This window comes from Panthera leo, chromosome A2 (genome assembly GCF_018350215.1).
Source record: "Panthera leo isolate Ple1 chromosome A2, P.leo_Ple1_pat1.1, whole genome shotgun sequence".
In the NCBI taxonomy this organism is placed as follows: Eukaryota; Metazoa; Chordata; class Mammalia; order Carnivora; family Felidae; genus Panthera; species Panthera leo.
Window position 1 is genome coordinate 4,304,210 of NC_056680.1, and position 20,277 is coordinate 4,324,486.

Below are 20,277 nucleotides of genomic sequence, written 5' to 3' on the forward strand. Positions count from 1 at the left end.
CGTTGTTCTGTGTCTGAGTCCAGGCTTCGAAAAGCCTCTGATGACCTCTCTGGGTGTCTGCAACTGATGGGTCCCCAAACGGGGCCCACGTTTTAGGTCCTGGGAAATCCAAAGTCATTTTCGGCCCCATCTGTGGGTTTGAAATGCTCTCAGTTGGCAAAGGTGTCCAAAGTCTCGATCGAAGGCCTTCCGCGACCTTGGTGGCCTTGGTTCTTCTCGGGCATCGGCGGGGGGGCGGCCAGAGGCACTTTGTCGCTTGGTGCCGTAGTCCCCTGGCTCCCCCAGCTTATTATGAGCAAGACCACCGGGTGACGTTTGAGCACTGAAAACCGACCACCAAAAGACCCACATCGACAAAAACACCACAACTGGCCTCTAAAAAACTACCAGGAACTTCTCTGTCTGACAATGTTGAAACATCGTAAGGCTGCTGTATCCTGGCTCAGGCACATTGATCTGAAAACGTGGACGTGGGCCTGGGCCACCTCAAACCCCTTTGAACCTGGATCCCTCAGCAGCCTTGGCTGCTGCTGCCCTGTGAAAAGGGGCAGGGGGCCGGTAAAGCCCAGAGAGGGCAGGGAACCTGTTCCAGGCCACACAGGAATTGGGTCTTGAGCCTCCTCGGCCATGACCTTGCCCCTCTCCATCCAGGACCCTGGTCCTTGTAGGGCTGTGGCCCACCCCTCCTTCTTATAGCCAGGAATAGGGACCTTTCTCTTATAGCCAGGAAGGGTGACCCCCGACTCCCCACCTGGGTCTGGCTTTATCCCAGACCTGGGCACCGCAAGGCTGGGAGTGAGCAGAACAGAGGCTGGGCAGTGGTGCCCGCGAGAGCACTGCCCGGTCTCTCTTGGCCCGGCCACTCCGCTCCACAGGGTGTGCCTAGGGCTACGAGGCACCGGCACAGTGAGAGTTACAGCCGGGGCCCCTCCCAGTCTCCTGAGCCACCATCCCTTAGCAACAGTCCTGCCGGGCAGGACGCGTTGCCAGCGCTGGGCAAAGCGGGCAGGAGCCAGAGGAGTGGCTGTCTGGCTTCCAGAACAGACGCGGGGCAGGTGAGCAGGTAGCGGGCCAGGGCAGGCTTGTGGCACCTGACCACAGCCTGGCCGGCAGAGTGGGAGCCCTTCCTCCAGCTCTCTCCAACCCAGCTCCCCAGACAGCCCTGACCCAGCATGGATGCTGTGGACGCCACTGTGGAGAAGCTCCGGGCACAGTGTCTGTCCCGAGGGGCCTTGGGCATCCAGGGCCTGGCTAGGTGAGCTGTCCCCTGAACCTTCTCGACCCCCAGCTCCAGAGACTACCTTCTAACTCCGCCCCCCCGCCCCTCAGGTTTTTCCGCCGCCTGGATCGGGACGAGAGCCGATCCCTGGACTCGGGGGAACTCCAGCGGGGCCTGGCTGAGCTGGGGCTGGTGCTGGACGCAGCCGAGGCGGAGGGGGTGTGCAGGCGCTGGGACCGTGACGGCAGTGGGACGCTGGACCTGGAGGAGTTCCTGAGGGCACTGCGGGTGAGGCCCTGGGCCCCGCGGTCCGGAGGGTGGGCCTGCCCGGGACAGTGCGGACACCGGATGTCCGAGGGCCCTGGTGGGTGGAGGGGCCCCCCAGTTACTGCCTTCTCCTCCCCAGCCCCCCATGTCCCAGGCCCGGGAGGCGGTCATCGCAGCTGCGTTTGCCAAGCTGGACCGCAGTGGGGACGGCGTGGTGACCGTGGACGACCTCCGGGGGGTCTACAGTGGCCGCACCCACCCCAAGGTGCGAAATGGGGAGTGGACCGAGGAGGAGGTCCTCCGCCGCTTCCTGGACAACTTCGACTCCTCTGAGAAGGACGGGCAGGTGGGTGCCCCCGGATACCCCTGCCCCCTCCGCCCCGGTGTGTGGTCTCCACTTACAGCCCGTCCGCCCCCAGGTCACTCTGGCTGAATTCCAGGACTACTACAGCGGCGTGAGCGCCTCCGTGGACACAGATGAGGAGTTTGTGGCCATGATGACCAGCGCCTGGCAGCTGTGAGCAGTACACGCTTACCCAGCCAGCACCATCGTAGTGTAGGACCCCCACCCTGGCCCCCGGGCCCCGGCCCCGCTCACCTGGGCTTCTAGCTGCACAGCGCCCAGGGTGGGGGGGCTACAGAGGAATGTGGAAGATTGAGGCTGTGGGACCGGCCGGACCGGGTCTCAGAGGACCCAGCTTGGCCATCAGGTGGAAGGAGGACAAAGGTTCCAAGGTTGGGTCACTGGCTCAGAATCCCTGTCCCTGCTGTGCTGACCTCAGGCCTCACAAAGCCACTGCAGATGCCCCCCACCCTGCTTCCTCCCGTCTCTGCTCAGTGAATCCTCGGCCCTGCCAGCAACGCCCTGCCCCTACGCGTGCCCCCCCACCCTGCCCCCACCCAGGGAAGCCAGACTGCCGGGGACAAAGCAAAGCTCAGCACGGAGGCGGCCGGTCTTGGAAGGCAGCCAAGCGTGGTGACCTGCCCGGACGTGCAGTGGGGCGCAGGGGCCAGGCTGGCCCGGGAGCCGGAGGCTGTTCTTGGCCAGGCTGTCTGGCTTCCTGAGGCCCCTGGGGCATGCAGGAGGCCAGGTTTTTAGTTAAAAGTTTTAATGTAGTTCCCAAATACATTTCATATGACAATCTTACATAAATGTTCCAAAACACATGGGCATTATCTGGTTTTACTTGTCACTAGTTGGCTAAGGCTTAAAGCAGAGAAGTGTGACCGGATCTGCTGGGAGGGCCTTTGGTGTCTTCCCATGGCTCAGGCTCAGGCTGCACACGACCGACCCGAGGTGTGGGTGGTGTAGCTGCACAGATGAGGCCTTCTCACCCTCTGAGGGCAGGGCTGGGCAGTTTCCTCTGAAATCCCTTGGGGCCCGGTGCACAGGACCATCTTCACAGGCCTTCCCAGGTGCATGATGCCCGGCTGGCTCTTGGCCACGCTCCAGGGTGGGGGGTGGGCATAGCGCCTGCTCCCGTGGGGGATGGCCGGTTGCCGGGAACCAGTCCCCTGCCCCCTCCTCGAAGGCCTTGCCAAGGTCCCCCTCTGCCTCTCACAGAGGACCCCAGCCCTGGATGGTCTTGGGGGCGGTGAGGTCCAGGGCTGGGCAAGGAATGGCCAGCGGCAGGAAGCAGTTCTGCGCCTGGGTGCCAGATGGTGGGTGACCGACGTGATGGGGACAGGCAGGAAGGTGCATGGGGACCCTCCCAGGGTCCAGCGACCCTTTTCTAGGTAAGCTCTCTCCAGGTCTGGGGCCCAACCCCTCAACACGTCAGCACTGGGCCTGAAGCACCCCTGGGTAGGGAACAAGCGGGGGCCTGCCCCCCACCCCAGCACAGAGGCCAGGAGCACAGGGAGGAGGAGAATGTGGCCCAGGATGGAGCTGCGCCCAATCGATGCACAGGAGAGTCTTAACCTAAGAAACCAAACACAAAGCTTCGGGGAAAAAAAGATCTAAAAACATAAGCCCCAAATCAGAAGGTGGGAAACTGGAGACAAAGATGGTGGTTAACAAAGCGTCCAGCAGGCCCAGTGTTTATACTCGTGTGGACAGACCCGCCTGGGTGGGCGGCGGCGACAGAGGCCGGGGACACGAGGAGGGAGGGGTGAAGAAACAAGGTGTCCCAGTCCCAGTGAGAAGCCGTGACAAGTCTTAATGTGCCATTTCGATTCAAAGGAGGGGAGGGAAGAAATGTTCTTTTTCGTTTTGCTCATCAATATGATGAGGTCTCGTGTCCCAAACCACATTCAGGCAGTTCCCGAGTCTGCTTCTGAACGGGACATGCGGATCCGAACTGTGGCCAACCCAGCGGGGAGTGTGGTTCCCGAGCCCCACGCCTCAACACTGCCGGCGGGGCGGGGCGGGGCGGGCGGGCGGACAGACGGACAAAGCAGCAGGCTCGCGGGCAGCCGGCTCCCGGCGCTATGTGCTCCCGGCCGTCTGCCCGTCCCCTTCATCGCCAGGACCTGTTGGGAAGCAGCGGCCTCACCGTCAGGTCCCCACCCTGGACGGAGCCCCATTCCCCTTGGCCAGGCCCCCCCACAAACTCCAGGGCGGGGACCACCAGCTCACCGCCTCCGGTGGCCCCTGATGGAGCCAGGACGTCCTCGTCACTGTCGTCCTCGTTGGATGGGGCTGCCCCGGGTTCGGGGGCAGGCATCTTGGCTTCCTGCTCCTGCTCCACGCGGCTGCGCAGGGCCAGGATGCGGTGGTGCAGGGCTGCATACAGCTGGCCCGTGTCCTTGGAACTGGCCTGGGAGAGGCGGAGGGAAGCGGTGGGTTGTAAGGCCTCTGGGTTGGGCTGGCTGCCACCACATCCCCAGGCTGTGTCCGGGGAGGACAAACTCAGGGACAGCGGACGGAAGCCCCTGCTGCCCCGGGGCCCGTCCTCCCCAGGGGCTCGCACCGCTTGCGGCTGCACGGCGCTGGTGCTCATGCTGCGGGGCTGCTCTGGTCGTTCTTCCACCCATCTGTCCCGACCCGCTCCTTCTGGACACTGGCTGGCCTGCAGGCCACCCTATCGGCCTCCTGGGCCACAGGGCGCCCCACAGAGGGGCGGCGCTTAGTGCGGCCCTGCGGTGTGCCGACTGGGTGCGCCCGGGAGCCTCCCTTCTGTGGGGGCGCAGGAGGGCACGGCCCTCGTCCAGGGCGCCGTCTGGCAGCTCCTCTCCCCAAGAGGTCAGCAGCACCCCACCCCGTCCCCAGGGCTACTCACTGAGATCAGGAAAACCTTCACGCCCTGGTCCTCGGTGTCCATGGCTGTGATGCGTATGCTCTTTTCGCTGGCCTTGTCAATCTGCATCTGGGCCCACAGCTTGGTGTTGAGGATCAGCCGCAGGCTGCCCTGGGTCCGCATCACTGCAACCAGCAAGGCCACTCAGCCCCGGCCCCTGACCCCCACCCCACAGCCGGCGAGGAGAGCAGACACAACCCGGAACGAAAACATCCCAGGGGTGAAACCCCACAATCCCCTCGAGGCCCGCTGAGCCGTAGCCCCCCACGCGCCAGGCCAGCCCTGGACTCCCTAGCTCCCCCATGGCCACGGGTGGGCTAAGAGGCCGCCATATCCACTGCGTGGAGGGTTCCGCTGGCCCTCCCGGCAGGCGCCAGGACGATGGCTCCCTTGGGGAAGGGGGGGATTAGGGGGAGGTGGGGCCCGATAGGGACAACCGCGGGCTGGGCACGGGCGCTTTTTTAGGGGACCCCTGACCGGCCCCATTCTCAGGGCAGCCCCAGCCCCGACCCTGTGGCTTTCTGAGAAAAAAGACCGAGGCCAACTGCGGCTCAGAGCTTCCACCAGGAGGGAGACAAAGACAGAGGGTGACACATGGTGAAGAAAAAAGAGGCTACAGACCTTCCTTCTCTGGAAGAACCACCCCATTCTACCTGCAGCGGGCCCAAGGCCGCTGTCCGCCTGCCGGCTCTACCAGAGCCCACCCTCCCCGCATGTGCCCTGACCCTGCGGACATGGTGACGGCTCGTCTTCCTGTCAGCCCACCCCTCCCCACCAGACGGAGCAGCTCGGGCCAGCTCAGGGAGGCTGCAGGGTGGGGTCCTGGGCTCCTAGTGACCAGACTCCCCCAAGTCCACTCCCCGAGCCCTCTGTGCCCAATGGGCCCACCTCCGAGGCCAGGTGGAGCGCTTGGGACGGGCTGGGGGAAGGAAGGTCTGTGATGAGGATCAACAGCCGTACGGGGTGACTGAAGTTACCGTTTGATTTTCTTTTCCTTTTTGCCCCATAAAGCAACCGGCACTTTTACTATTAAAAACAAGTTCGAAAGTTGCTACGTACTCTTGTCTACTTTCACACCCACAAAGAGGAGAGTCGCGGGAGAGCTGGCTGCGAGAGCCTTGGGATCAGGCCTGGGCCTGCAGGCCACGGGGTGTGGGTGCCAGGGGCTCTCCCGTGGGGATCCGCCGTGGGATCTTGCCCTTCTGGGCGTGGGGACCACTGCACCACCCCAGGCCCCCTCCACGGCTCACCTAGTCGGGACTGTAGTGTCCCATCGTCAGTTGACGCCATGTCGTTGAGTCTGAGCAGCCCCCGGCCTCTTTCCACCCACGACTGTGAGGCCTTGTCAAAGACAAACAGCTTACACTGGATCTGGAACACAGGGCAGCCCTCTGGGTGAGCAGGGCCCCGGCGGGGGTGGACAGCGGTGTGGACAAACTCCCCAGAGCCTCCAATCTACCGAGTGAACTAGCAGGCAGAGGTCAGCAAACTATGGCCTGGGGGCGGGGGAGCGGGTCACGTAGCCCTTGGCCAGTTTTTCTTTTTTTTCCTGTTCTCCAGCGAAGATGAAGTCTACATTTTCAGAGAAACATTAAAAAAAATCACTAAGGTCGGGGCACCTGGGTGGCTCAGTCGGTTAAGCGTCCGACTCCTGATTCTGTCAGCTCAGGATGTCACGGTTTGTGAGATGGGAGCCCCACGTTGAGCTCTGTGCTGACAGCGTGGAACCCGCCTGGGATTCTCTCTCTGCCCCTTCCGCTGCTCATGCTCTTTCTCTCAGTGAATAAAAATAAAGTTAAAAAAAAAAAAAAAAAAAATCACTAAGGAAATAAAGCTAAAAACCACAATGGGGTACCACTTCGCCCCTGCTAGGAGGGTGGCAGCAGGCACTGGGGAGGGTGTGGAGAAACCGGAAGCCTTGCACGCGGCTGGTGGGATGAAAACCGGCGTGGCCGCTGCAGAAAACGGTTGTGCAAAATGTCAAAGGTGGAGGTACCGCACGGCCCGGGGTTTTAGAGAAACGACACGTATCTTCACACGTGAGCCTGATACACGTTCACGGCAGCACGGTTCGTAACAGCTAAAAAGCAGAAACCACCTAAATGTCCACCAGGCACGGGCACGTCCCTCGGCCACGAGCAGGAGCGAGGCGTCCACACCTACCGCCCCGGGGACGGACCCCGAACACACGACGCTCAGGGAGGGAAGCAGCCACGAGAGGCCACGCGGGGTGTGAGTCCACGTGTGTGAAACGTCCAGAACAGGCCCATCCACCGACAGGAAGGGGGCTCGTGGGGGCCGGGGCTGGGGAGGGCGTGGGAGGGCTGACTGCTAACCGATATGAAGTTTGTTTCTTGGGGGCAAAAATGTTCTATTTTGATAGTGGTGGCAGTTGCACAACTATGTGAATATACTAAAACCACTGAATTGTGTGCTTCAGAAGGGTGAACTTCATAGTACATGTGTTCTATCTCAATAAAGCTGCTATAGGTGTATAAAAATGGAATATACCACAGAGACCATGCCTGGCCCTCCACATGAAGTGTGCAGAACTTTATCAAGTTGCTCTCTTTATACGGGTAGACTTCAAAACAATGCTGAGTGGGCAGAAACAGCAGTAGTTCTAAAAGCCATACACCGGCGCCCGGTGGCTCAGTCAGTTAAGCGTCCGACTTCAGCTCAGGTCATGACCTTGCAGTTTGTGAGTTCGAGCCCCGCGTCGGGCTCTGTGCTGCCAGCTGAGAGCCTGGAGCCTGCTTCAGAGTCTGTGTCTCCCTGTCTCTCTTTGCCTCTCTGCTGCTCGCACCCTCTCTCAAAAATAATTAAAAAATTAAAAAAAAAAACATTAAAAAAAATTCTAAACCCCACATTATAAACTCTGATGCCCTACAGACGCAGGTCATAGACACACACACATATGTGTGCGCAAGAACGAAAGGCATGAGGCCCACTAAAGTGGCCGTGTTGCCTCGGGACGCGGAGGAAGACGGGGACAGGGGAGAGGTGGGGACAGGCTGGGTTGCATCTGTGGTCTCCGTTCCCTAGTAAGACAACATGGGGCGCCAGTGTGACAAAATGTTCCCAGCTGTTCATTCCGGGTGTTTGTTACAAGAGTCTCTGTAACGCCCCGAATCATTGAGAATGTCTCAAAACCGATCCTTCTACTCAAAACCAAAGCAAGACTACAAGTCCCTTAGCACTCGCTAAGCTCTCAGAAGCTCTGCCAACAAGGTCCTAAAGGGTAGGGCACCGGTCCCTCTGTCCAGCCTGTCAGATGCACCGAGAAGCGGGGGGCTACTGACAGCCCCTCACGCTACCACCTAAGGGCCAGGAGGCCCAGAGGAGCCAGACACCCCCACCAGGCCCGCCGCACCTGTAACACGTTGCTCTCCGCTTCCTCCCCGGTGATGACTTCCACTTTTTCCAGCAAACACTTCCGGGCTGTTGCCTTGGTGTAGGCGGCTGCCGACTCGGCCAGGGACTCTGAAATGTTATTGGCTAAACGACATTGACTATTTATTTGCTGGGGGTGGGTGGGGTGGGGTGGGGTGTGTGTGCGTGCGTGTGTACCTCACAGGAGACAAAACAAAACAAAAGGTCCCGCCCGGCTCCAGATCCGGAGCGGACCTCTGAGACAGGGCGGTCTGGCCCTGCGAGCCTGCAGGGCGACCACCTAGGAGCCAGCTGCCAGCACGGCTGCAGACCTCCCGTTGCCGGTTCCCCAGCACAGGACAGGACGATGAGGCTCTTCCCACACAGCACTGGAGACTCCCTCTGCCCCCCACCCCAGGGCAAGGAGAAAGAAGGGGACAACCACCTCTACGACCCTCTCCCCCAGAGGCACCACGCAGGGCCATAACCTTGTGGTTTCAGGACGAACGTGTCCCCTCTCTGCTCGCTGAAAACCAGCACCATGCCGTGCTTTAGACTCTGTCCCAGCGGTCAGTTCACGTGAGGCTACCGCCGCTGCAGAGAGCTGGGGCCCCCGTCCCTCCCGGGCAGGGGCTTGGATGGACGGTGCCCTGTCCCTCGGTACCCTTCCCACGAGGCCGCAGGGCTGCAGCCTACCTTTCTCGGGGGTGGCCTCCTGGGACGAGGACTCGGACCCGGATTCAGCAGCTGCGTTTTCTCTGTTGGCATCTGAACTGACTTCATTTAACTTGGGGGGGCTCTGCAGGGCACACGAAAGCATACGGGTCGGGGCGCGTGTCTGGGTGCTCCTGGGGGCCAGCCGCTGCGGATCAGGAAACCTCTCTGCCGGGATGGCGGCTCTCGGCACTTTTCTTGCCAGGCAGAGGGCTTTGCTCTGCAGACGGCTTCTCCTTCACAGTTTTGGGGATCCACCCAGACCCGGCAGACGAGACTAGACAACCCCCTCCCCAGGGGGTGGGTTCCAACCTGGGGCCCCATCTCCACACAACGATCCTTGAGCATCACTGGGTGAAAGTACCCTCACGATACAGGCAGCATGCCCTGTCCCCCTGTATGCTGTAGGCGAACCGTGCACTCTGGTTCCCAAGTGAGGCCTCCCCTGATGTGTCAGGGAGGTGTGTACCACCAGGTGACAGTCACCTTGGCTCGAGCTGCTCATCTCTGTAGGAGGCAGCTCTTGGCTTGGACTATTTCACTATAACAGAAAAAGGACAGTAGTGATGCTCGAGAAAAGCAGCAGGAGGCTCCTTAACGTAACGGAGACACAGGCAAAGGCGGAAGTGACGAGATGGGACAAGACAGCTCCCTAAACATGCTCACGATGGATGCAGTGGGAAAGGAAAGAAAAGGGAACAAAAATAAGGAAGCAGGTAAACTATTCTGGAACCCCATCTCAAGCCGGCCAGGCTTTCTGGGACGGGGAGGCAGCCTGAAGGCACCCAAGAGCCTTGGCCCTGGTGCGTGCAGGACACACGTGGGACACTGCAGGGGCCCAAGGCCACCTCACCAGACCCCCTCCTCCATGCTGCAGCCTCGTGGTCTGGGAGGGGAGCTGAACTCCCTCGGCTCCAGAGGTGGCTCCAAAAGCACGTGGCTAAGGACTCTGGTCCGATGGTGGTCACCGTAGCCGGCTTCGGCCAGGAAGAAGCATGGCCCCTGACTTGAGGGGAAGCCTGTCTTGGGACAAGGCTGAGCTGGCCGGCAGGGAGGAAAGGCAGGAAGCTCCAACACAGGGTCCTGAGGAGCCTGCTGGTGCACCGCCCCCCAAGCCTGAGCTGGGCCTTTCTCCTGCGACCGAACACATCCTCATTTCACAGGAAGACGAGGTGGCAGCCGCGCTCACACGTCCCTTGCCTGGTGCCCCAGGAGGAACGGTCCCCGCAGGGCTACTCACCAGCACGCGCTCGCTCATGTTCTGGCCAAACACGAATTTGTTGCTGGCGGTGTCGGCACTGTTGGTCGAGTTGTCTAAACTGAAGAGAAGACAAGCCGTGGGTGTGGGGCAGCCAACGGGAGCGGGGCAGGCAGGTGGGCACTGGCGCGGGCCGCACACGCACGGGCACGGCAGGAATGGGTGAGAAAGCCTGGTGTAGGCCCCGTTCAGCCTTCCCTGCGGGGGACGGGCCCAGCACGTAGGGCTCACAAGCTTCCAGGCTGGGCTGTACCAGACGGTAAACACCCCCCTGCAGCTCTGCTCCCATTTCCAAGTATCCACTTCGTGTGGGCACCTTCGCCCCACGGCCACCTTCCCTGACCCCTGGAGGTGGGCGTCACCCTCGGGGTGCATGAGGACACCACCTCCGAGAGGCTGACCACAGAGGTCAGACCAGGAGCCACCCACTTCCCGGAAGGAACTCGCCCGTCCCTGGCAGCAGCCGCCCCCGTGAGTCACCGCAGCTCTGTGAGCCCCGTCCCCTGGCCTGCACAAAGGAGGCGACACCTCCCACCCCTGGGCTGCTGGCAGGTGACACGGGATGACCTCGGAGCTGCCCTCACCATCACATTTCATCCAGTTTACGATGTCCCAGTTGTAAGTGCATCCCAATTTGGGAAATGCTGCAGTGCCCAAAAAATGGGTCTTTAAAAAAATATCTGATGCTGGGGCGCCTGTGTGGCTCAGTCCGTTAAGTGCCTGACTTCGGCTCAGGTCACGAACCTGTGGTTCATGAGCTTGACCCCCGCATCGGGCTCTGTGCTGACGGCTCGGAGCCTGGAGCCTGCCTCGGATTCATGTCTCCCTCCTTCTCTGTCCCTCCCCACCCTCCCACTCTGTCCCTCTCTCTCGCTCTCAAAAATAAAGATTAAAAAATTTAAGAAACCATACGTGATGCACTTTGTTCCTTCCCATCTCCCACTCTGTCCCCCCTCTCTCAAAAATAAATAAAGATTAAAAAAAAAATTTTAAAAACAACATCTGATGCACTTTGTTAATCAGGGTCCAGGCAGCCAAGTGCGACATCACCACCATTCATGCCAGGCCTCTCCAACATCCGAGCCCATGTTCTATTTGCTCTGCTGGCCTGTCTCCCAGGCAGGGACACGCTTTCCTTCGGAAACACCCGTGGGGCCCCCAGGCCATTAGTGAGCACTGCTACCAGCAATGTTAACCAGCGGCGAGCTCAGATCCAGTGGAAGGGTCCCCACAGGCTGGAACCTGGTGGGTAATAGGCAAAGCAGACACTGGCCTACTGGGTTCTGCTCTGGGCATGAGATCCGGGTGACAGAGGTCCCTCTGAGGGCCAGGCAAAACTTGGATCCTGCCTTGTGTGTCTGTCAAAGCACAGCACCCTGGCCCCTGCAGAGCCGTGCCCAGAGCGGGAATAAAGGGAGAAGCTGGGGGTGTGTGTCTAGGATTCTGGTAAACTCCGCCCCCCCGCTCCTTCCTGCCCCCGGTGCTGTCTCCTGTCTGGGTCCCCAGTTACGGGCGATGGAGGACCACAGGCCCCTCTGGCAGCTGGGCACAGGCCCAAGACACACACCTGGAGCTGATATACTGAAGGAAATAGTTGGTCGCAGTCGGCGTTTCTGAACTGGGATGTCCGGCATTCTCCTTGTCAGCCACTTCAGTGTTCTCGTGTATTAACTGGGAAACAGAGAGGCACAGTTACAAGTCGGAGACCTGCCTGCTCTGGCCTCTACAGCTCAGCCTGTCTGCACAAACCTTAGGCCACATGGTACATTTCCAGGACACAAATCCTATCGTGCACAGGCGTGAGGGCGTGTGTGTGTGTGTGTGTGTGTGTGTGTGTGTGTGTGTGTGTGGACATACCAGGAGTGGGGCTGTAATCAATGTCTCCATTTCTGCTTTTAACGGTGAAGATATAAAACACAGTCCATAGGCATGAGAGAGCTTTTTCTTTTTTGTTAAAAAACCAAACCCTCAAGCTGGCATCTTGTTGGCATTTTCAACAACGCTTCTGTAACGCGACCACAGTAGACTTACAAATCTGATACCTTCAGGGGTGTATTATAAATGTAATAAAAGCATCGTTTCTTGAGGGCTCCTCTAATCTAAGTGCTGTGCCAGCTGTGTTAAACAGCTCATTGAATGGGACCCTCCTGGGACCCCTGAGAGATGGGTATTCTCAGCCTCATTCTATGACCGGGAAAGCAGAGACTCAGGGGTGTCCAGAAGTCACCCCCACCGAGAAGCTGGCATTTTAACTGAGACCACGGATCGCAGGAGCCCCGGGCCTCCAGAAGAGAAAGCCCCGCCCCAATTTCAAGCAGCCATCCCCCTAAACCCTAGGAACAGACTCAACCTGACAGCCCAGGCCAGACCACTGCCCCCAGCACAGGGGATCTCCAGGCCCTTCCTTCTCCTGCTTCCTTCTCCCTGGAGTGAGCAGCCTCCAGGGACTCATTATTTTGGATAAAGCCATGCAACAGCAACACTACTCTTCACCTCTGGGCATCTGGGTTTCTCCTGGGCAGTGAGCACCAAAGCAGAAAGCGGGCGGCAGAACCCGAAGTTCTCTCTGCACCCGAGAGACTTGGGTTTCCTTATTTCAGGGCTTCTCCTTGTCACCGTCCCCGACGTCGGGGCGGGACCCCTCTGTGGGGAAGCTGCCCTGGACCCTGTGGGGGGCTGGGCAGCATCCCTCGCCTCCACCCACCGGATGGCAGTAATACCTATGCCCTAGTCGTGACAACCACAAACGTCCCCAGACATAGCCACTGATGTGGTCTCTCAGGCTTCTAAAGGAGCTCCTGCCGATGAGCTGCTGGAAATGGCCCAGAAGGACACTCTGTCCCTGTGGCCGGACAGGCACTGCCACCCAGTCTGGTCTCCCAGAGCGTCAGCACACGGGGTCCAGAGCCCAGTCCCCTGCCACTGCCAGATGCTCTCTCCCCGACTCAAAATCCCCTAGACCAACAGGCCCCGGGGCAGCCAGGAGGAGACAGATGCCGTTGCCTCCTATGGGAGAGAAAACAGTTACCTTTCCGTCTGCCCTCCCTTAAAAACATAAGGTAATGCTTCTCAGTTAGGGGTGACTTAATCCCACAGGGAACACTCGACACTACTGGGGGACACTTTTGGTTGCCATACTGGGGGGAGGGGTATATGCCTGGCGCCTGGAGGGCAGGGACCAGGGATGCCGCTCAACGCCCCAGGACCGGCCTCCAGCAACTCAGAACGAAGTGAAGCAAAGTGAAGCGGGTGGTCTAAGTGCTGCTTTGTGCCCAGAGAAGCCCTCGAGGCAGGCGACAGCAGCCTCTCTGGCAATGTGGAAAGGACCGATCACGCGGCCTCCTTTGCCTCGAAAGCGTCGGTTCTCAGGGACGGGCAGGCTCGGCTGCCTCCCTGTCCGCTACTCCCAGGAGAACAAGGGGCCCGCCACGGAGGGTGCGGTGTGGAAGGCGTGTAAAGCAGGAAGCTGCTGGACACGCCGAGAGCCACAGGAATAGCCCGCGACGCACGGTGTCCACCTCCTCGCCGTTCTGACGGGAAAGAGGAGCCAGGCGGACCGACCCGAGCACAAGCACTCACACACCTTGACTCTGTCCCTCAGGTTCTGTCCGAACACAAACGCCTGCTGTACAGCCCGCTCTGCTTTCTCACAGTCCTCCCCGGTACCGCTAGGCTCATTCTTCTGGGGGTCTTTGTCCTAGAGGCACAAACAAGACAACCGAGAAGAGGCGACAGGTTAGCCCCGATGAGCAAAACGGGCCCTCTCACGCCTCACGTGCTTGCTGTCTTCTTTGGCGGGGTCCCTGGGCGTCCGGGCCGCCTCAGTGTCCCCCGGGCTCGCAGCAGACTTGCAGGTGACTTACTGGGCTGCTGCCCCGGCCCCCGCGTTTCCAAGTGGCGGCAGGTGGCAGCGACGGTTCCTAATGTTAACCCTGCAAAGCGCGGCGGGAAGGCGGGGGGCCGAGGGACGTTCTAACACTGAATCGCCGATGACGCTTTTCACCGCTTGGGCTCCAACATCTACCCGGACGGGGCGTGGGGGAGGCGGCGGGTGTAGAGGCCTGGGCGGCAGCTCTGCCGCGGACACGGGCGCGCACGCGCGGGGCGGCTGAGCGTGTGGCGGGCCGGGCGCTGCTGCAGCCGGGCCACAAGGCCGCCCCTGCCGGCCACAGGTGCAAGCTCTTCGTCCCGGACCCTCATCGTGCAGCTGCCGCGCGACGCTACTGGGCACACACGCCCTCGGCCCGCCCGATCCCAGAACCCCGGGCTCCGTTGCAAAAAAGAAAGAAAGGTGTCTGAGCTGCCTCCCCAGGCACATTTCTCCAGTTAGCACGGGGCCGTGTATCGAATCCCTAGGTTGCTCAGCTGTGGAAACAGGGAGGGGAGACATCTCTTCATGTACAACGGCACGAGGCTCCATCAGTGACGGCCGTTCCTCTGGCCCCAGGGACTCCTCAGAGGCCCGCCCGCCACCCGCGGCTGGGCGGCACTCAGCCTGGGCAGGCGGGACTCTGGAACTGCGCGCGGACCATCATCGGCATTCTGGCAACCACTGGCGTCGGTGGCTGCTGTGTGCACACGCTGCCGAGCTAATCCAGAAGCCTCCACGCGGGCCAGCCCTGGCTCTGCTCGGGGCAGGGAACCGCCCACACGCTCGGCGAAGCTCCCCGCCCAGCACAGACGCACCTCAGGGGCTCGCACCTCATCAGACGGACTTCTCCGCGCGGGGGTGTCAGGCGATGTGGCCGTCGTGGCCCCCGTGCAGTCTGCCGGGATGCTGAGCCCGTTGGTGCCGCTGCTGGGGACTGTGGGGGAGAAGGACAGCGCGGGGTCACGGGAGTGCGGCACGGCCTCTTGCGCCCCCGTCACCATCTAGACCAACAGGGTCACTTCTCCTTTGTAAAGAACAGGATCTGGCGTCACCACTGAAAATCACAAATGCTTACAGAAAAACAAACCCAGAACTAAAGCCTCACGGGAATGAGAATATCTTACAGCTTATTCCACAAAGAACCGTATGAATTTTCAGCATACTTAGAAACAACACTGCTAATTATGGGAAAAAAACAAACAAACAAAAAAATACATGTTGAAGGAACAATTAGGAGTTTTATAAAATAAGTTTTACTTGAAACATCTTTGTTGGGGCGCCTGGGTGGGTCAGTTGGTTAAGCATCTGACTTCGGCTCAGGTCATCATCTCACAGTTCGTGAGTTCGAGCCCCGCGTCGGGCTCTGTGATGACAGCTCAGAGCCTGGAGCCTGTTTCGGATTCTGTGTCTCCCTCTCTGACCCTCCCCCGTTCACGCTCTCTCTCTGTCTCAAAAATTAATAAACGTTAAAAAAGAAAAATTAAAAAGAAACATCTTTGTTCCCTGCATCTTTGCCCTTGAAATAGTTGAGATCATGTGACACGCACAGCTTTAAATCTGGCTGATTCTTCAGCATCATGTACAAAAGCCTTCCCACTGAAACTCTTCAGAAATATTAACTATTTCCCTCACGGGGATGTTGGATTGCTTCTGATGAGGAATTTTTAAATTACAGGGAAAGACCAAGAGGGAGACAAGAAAAGCTCATTAGTATTAATAAATTAAGGGTTAACTGCAAACCACCACCGTGTGGAGATGGTGGGAACGCGGCTGACGAGTTAGGTCTTCCGGCTGGCACGTGACCAAAATGACACGAGTTTCTCAAACACACGGGGCTGAGTTCTGCCTGCAAACATGCTGGGCTGAATCTCAGACGCCTGGGAGCAGGCCAGCTTGTAGAAGCCAGTGCGTGCACAAAGCGCGTCTTAACCAGCTGTCACCGTGGCCCAGTGCTGCAGGGAGACGGCATCTCTCTCTGTCTTCCCTGAGCTCACCGAGGATTTAAAGGATCGTTTCCCCAGCACTCTCTCTGTTCCGGAGCGCATTCAGCACGTATGGCTGAAGTCCCCTCGCTGGAGACACAGCTGCCCCCGGCCCATCTCAGGAACGCTCTACACCCCACTGTGCGAGCCTGTGCGCCAGGCCGTTTCTTACCGGTCTGTGACAGTGCCTTTGGCTGCGGGGCCTGCAACACTGCCGGGCGAAGCACACTCCGCTGTTGCTCCTTGGGTTTCTGGCTCGGCAGACCTGAGAACAGAGGATGGCTTGCCCGGGGCCCTCGGTCTTCATGGGCAGAAATGCACACCCCTGCAACGGCTCTCAGGGGGCTTTACAGAAATTAGTCCGGTGAGTACAGTAATGTTACGGGGGAAGCACGGGACAGCTGTCCTCAAGTGCTGGGCTAAAGGGCCAAGCAGAGACGGTGAAGTAGAGCGGAGAGCCGCAGACAGGCTCCCAGGGTTTAGGACTCTGCTCAGGCTCACATAAAAATACCCTTGCACCTGCTTTTCAAAATGCCACACTGAGAAAAGCCTTCTGCCAAACACAAATTGGGCAGGAGCCACAAGAGAATGCTTCCAATTCCGCACCACTGCCAGGCCCTGTTCCCCAGCAGCAGGCCACTGGCTCGTGGCCACTCCGCTGATTGGGGTGACTCTGTGGCACGCTGGGGCTGGGACGCTCTGGAGACACAGCCTGAACCGACAGAGCAAACGCGGGGCACAGAGCCTCAACGTCCCACACCGAGCCAAGTCCACTCCCTCACCACCCACCCCCCTCAGGGTGGCAGAGGGCTGCCAGGTGGGAGAATCTCTCCTGATCTGATGGGCTCTTTAGAGTGACTTGTCGATGCTCCTGCACCAGGGAACTGAGGAGACGTGGAGCGCGGGCTGAGCCTGGAGCACACCAGCTGGGCTGCCTCAGGCAGCCACGCACACAGAGGCTGCACAGAGGTGGGAAGGGTGTGAGAAAGGCCCTCTACTGTCCTCAAAGGCGGGCACCTACCTGCGCTGGGTGCCTGGCCGTGGATCAGTGTTGGTGGCTTCAACCGGAACCCACTGCTCTTTTCCTCTACAAGCACAAGACAAAAGGTAAAAAGCAGGACTGCTTAGGGGTTGGGGATGGCAGCGAAGCTGAGATGGTCAAGGGCAGGGGAAGACCGTGGTCTGGGCTTCAGTGGCCATGAGCCTGGAGAACCCGGGAAATGTTTCCAAACTAAAACAGAAACGCAGAAGCCCGGTCCAACCACCAAGGTCATAAGGCAGCAGCTCGGACAAGGAGGAGGCAGGGGGTCGCAGGAGTGCTGACTCCAGGTCGCGTGCTGCCAATGAAAGACCGGGGGCTGTTGAAGGTGCGAGACAAAAGTGACAGTGCGTGCGCAGCTGGTCCATGCCTGGGCCACCTCACCCGGCAGCTTGCCAGGAGCTGTGCTGGGCTCACAGGCCCTGGAGAATGTCAGGGAGTCACCCAATCAGGGTCTCTAGGACCGGTCTCCCTTTCTTAGACCCGTCTCTCTGTCTTGTCAGAGAATGCCTGTGTAATCGGGAGAACCCTCTGCACCACCAGCAGATGTCTGGGAAATGAGACACGTTTTCTGTGGTGAAAGATCAAAGGTGGCAGACAGCAGGCTCGCTCTCTTTCCAGATGTGTCTGGAGAACTTCACCTCGTCGCTTCCTGAGAACACTGGAAGGCCCAGGAGAAGGAAGGGGAAGGAAGCAGGGCGACGGCTCAAAGCCTGATTTCAGCTGGGCCACTGGTCCATACAAATCCCTTAATCTGTGCATGCTGTGGACTTGGCCTATCTCCTAAGGGGTGGGGAGGGGGGACGGTCTGATGTGCTTGACAGGAAGGATCAGCATGAAGGTCTGTCCCTGGGGCAGCACAGGGATGACAGCATTCGGGGCTACCGGAGGCAGCCTTGCTTTTGTGCTAAGGTCCAACTCATCAGAAGAAACCCTTGTCAAGTTGCAGGGAACAGGATCAATACACAAAAATCAGTTGCGTGAATCTATGCGCTAGCAACGAATAATCCAAAAACAAAGTTGAGGAAACAATTCCATTTACGATAGCACCAAAGAGAATAATACGTGGGAATAAATTTAACAAATGAAAACTACAAAACATCATTGGAAGAAAGTAAAGACAAACAAATGGAAAGAGGTCTTAGAAGGTCACACAGTGTGTGATTCTATTTATATGAATCGTCCAGAACAGGCAAATCCATGGAGACAGAAAGTGGATTCTTGGTTGCCAGGGGCTGGGGGAGGGGGTGATGAGTGACTGCTGACGGGGTCGGGGTCTCTTTTCGGGGTGATGGAATGACCTAAAATTAATTTAATTATGGCGATGGCTGTTTAACTCTGTGGATACACTAAAAACCGACCAACTCTACACTGGAACACCAAAAATGCCTTACCAGAGCAAACTTTTAGGCATAAAACAAAGTCAAATCAGAATTCTGAACAGAGCAGGAAAGCCTTCTTTTTGCTGTCTGCACGTGGGTGAGCCAAACTGCTCTCCTTGGGCAAAAACAGGATTAAAAAACTCTCGCTGCTAGCTGGTATGAAGGAGTTGAGTCCGCCAGGCTTCCAAGAGCCTGTGTTAGTGGAGCTGGGGTCGCTCCCGTAAGAGAGAGGTCATAAAAACCACCCTCCCGAGATTCAGACACCCCAGATGCGGGGGAAGACAAGCTGCCAGATGTTTCTTTTTAGAAGGGAAATACTCAAACACATTCCCAAAGCTCAGTATCATTCATAAGACGACCGGCAATTTACAAACATTAAGGAAAAACTAAGACGAAGTTCACAATTGAGGTAATTCTTAAAAGCCCTTATAGCTGGCTTTGCAATGCTTCCACTGTGGCCCCCGATCAATCTCTACCTCTCTGCTCTGTGTAGAGCAACGGTGGCAGCATATGCGACCCTTGCCGCTAGCCGAGGACGACCAGCGGGGGCACAGGCCCGGATGATCGCCGCCACCTAGCATCGCGGCACCGGGCCTCGCACCCGGCCCGCCTAGCAGACGCACAAGAAATCACACTGAATGCTGCAGCGAGCGGACGACACACAGGCAAAGCAAGCCACGCCTGTAATGGCAACCAAGGACTGGGGACAGAAGGAGCCCAAGGCAGCAGGGAGGTGTGCTCACAGGGAGGGGCTCACGGGCCCCATCTGCACCAAAACAGACGTGCTCTCTGTTCGTGGCTTCAAGAAACTCCCTTTTCCTGCGACATGGTCAGGGCACAATGAAGAGGTGTGGCCTGTCTGATGAGCCAGAGCCCTGGCACACGTGGCAGGGTCACTGGCGTCCAGGAGCGACTACACCGGGGCACACTCGTGCCCCTCTGTGAGCTCACTGGGCGGATAGGTTGCTCCCTCTGAAGCAGTCTCTGCCCTCCTCCGATCACATTTAAAGCAAGCAGGCCTCTTTGCGGGTGCTTTCCGCCCTGCCTCGGGAAGACCCCAAGTGATAGGTGAGGGAAGCAACACTCACCCCTGAGGGAACTTGAACTTGGTGTGCGCCAGAGTAACAGGCAGCCTGGTGGGGGCCGGGCAGGGGCAGGTGGGAGGGTGCTTGGCACGTGCAGGGTCTAAGAACGTGCACTGCAGGTGAAGGCAGCAGGTCTCTTACTGTCAGAAAGAGGGAGGCGCATCTGGCTGGCTCAGTCAGGCTGAGCGTCTGATGTTGGTTTCGGCTCAGGTGATGATGATCTCACGGTTCGTGGATTTGAACCCCACATCGGGCTCCACATTGTCAGTGCGGAGCCTGCTTGGGATTCCCTCTCTCCCTCTGTCTCTGACCCTCCCCAGCTCATGCTCTCTCTCAAAATAAATACATAAACTTAGAAAGGAAGGAAGGAAGGAAGGAAGGAAGGAAGGAAGGAAGGAAGAAAGAAAAGAAAAGAAAGAAAAGAAAAGAAAAGAAAAGAAAAGAAAAGAAAAGAAAAGAAAAGAAAAGAAAAGAAAAGAAAAGGAGAAATTCAAAGCAAGGAGGTTCAGATGAACCCTGCTGGTGCTGGACTGGAAGTACACGTGAGCCTGGGGCTACCCACACACGCGGACAGATACAAAGAAACGTGTGTAAGTGTACACACGTGTGTGCACGCAAGTACGGGTACGTGTCCCCGTCTCTGGGCACCGAGGAGGCCCAGGCGCAGTGACAGTCCAGTGGCGGTGAGCTCGCTGAGACCCAGATTTTGGTTTCTGGAGACCACGCTCCCTCCACTAAGGGCCCCTCTCAGAAAAACAGACATGATGGTGGGCCTGGAGCCTCTCTCGTTAGGACAGAAAGAAAGCACTTAAAAGAATAACGCGTCGTGGCAAAATGACACAGGAACCC

At 58.6% G+C, this 20,277-nt stretch overlaps 2 protein-coding genes across 9 annotated transcripts in view; one reads left to right on the forward strand and one right to left on the reverse strand.

Annotated features, from left to right (window-relative positions):
- Positions 1-1,172: 1,172 nt before the first annotated feature.
- CAPS (calcyphosine) lies at positions 1,173-2,602 on the forward strand. The gene is made up of 4 exons (XM_042928144.1): positions 1,173-1,255; positions 1,330-1,507; positions 1,626-1,832; positions 1,906-2,602. Exons 1-4 carry the CDS (start codon positions 1,173-1,175, stop codon positions 2,005-2,007), a joined length of 570 nt encoding a protein of 189 aa, XP_042784078.1. The 3' UTR covers positions 2,008-2,602.
- Positions 2,603-3,428: 826 nt separating this feature from the next.
- RANBP3 (RAN binding protein 3) overlaps positions 3,429-20,277 on the reverse strand; it is a 55,117-nt gene continuing 38,268 nt past the window's right edge. For 4 of the 8 annotated variants that reach the window (XM_042928143.1, XM_042928139.1, XM_042928136.1 and 1 more), the window contains 12 exons: positions 16,944-17,009; positions 16,095-16,187; positions 14,756-14,874; positions 13,653-13,766; positions 11,637-11,740; positions 10,052-10,130; positions 8,794-8,896; positions 8,099-8,223; positions 5,976-6,096; positions 4,708-4,850; positions 4,065-4,245; positions 3,429-3,958 (listed from right to left, as the gene is read on the reverse strand). In XM_042928143.1, the coding sequence (XP_042784077.1) occupies positions 3,915-3,958; positions 4,065-4,245; positions 4,708-4,850; positions 5,976-6,096; positions 8,099-8,223; positions 8,794-8,896; positions 10,052-10,130; positions 11,637-11,740; positions 13,653-13,766; positions 14,756-14,874; positions 16,095-16,187; positions 16,944-17,009 (1,292 nt within the window). In that variant the 3' untranslated portion in view covers positions 3,429-3,914. The remainder of the gene's footprint in view (positions 3,959-4,064; positions 4,246-4,707; positions 4,851-5,975; positions 6,097-8,098; positions 8,224-8,793; positions 8,897-10,051; positions 10,131-11,636; positions 11,741-13,652; positions 13,767-14,755; positions 14,875-16,094; positions 16,188-16,943; positions 17,010-20,277) is intronic. The other 4 variants (XM_042928142.1, XM_042928138.1, XM_042928141.1 and 1 more) reach the window with 2 other exon arrangements.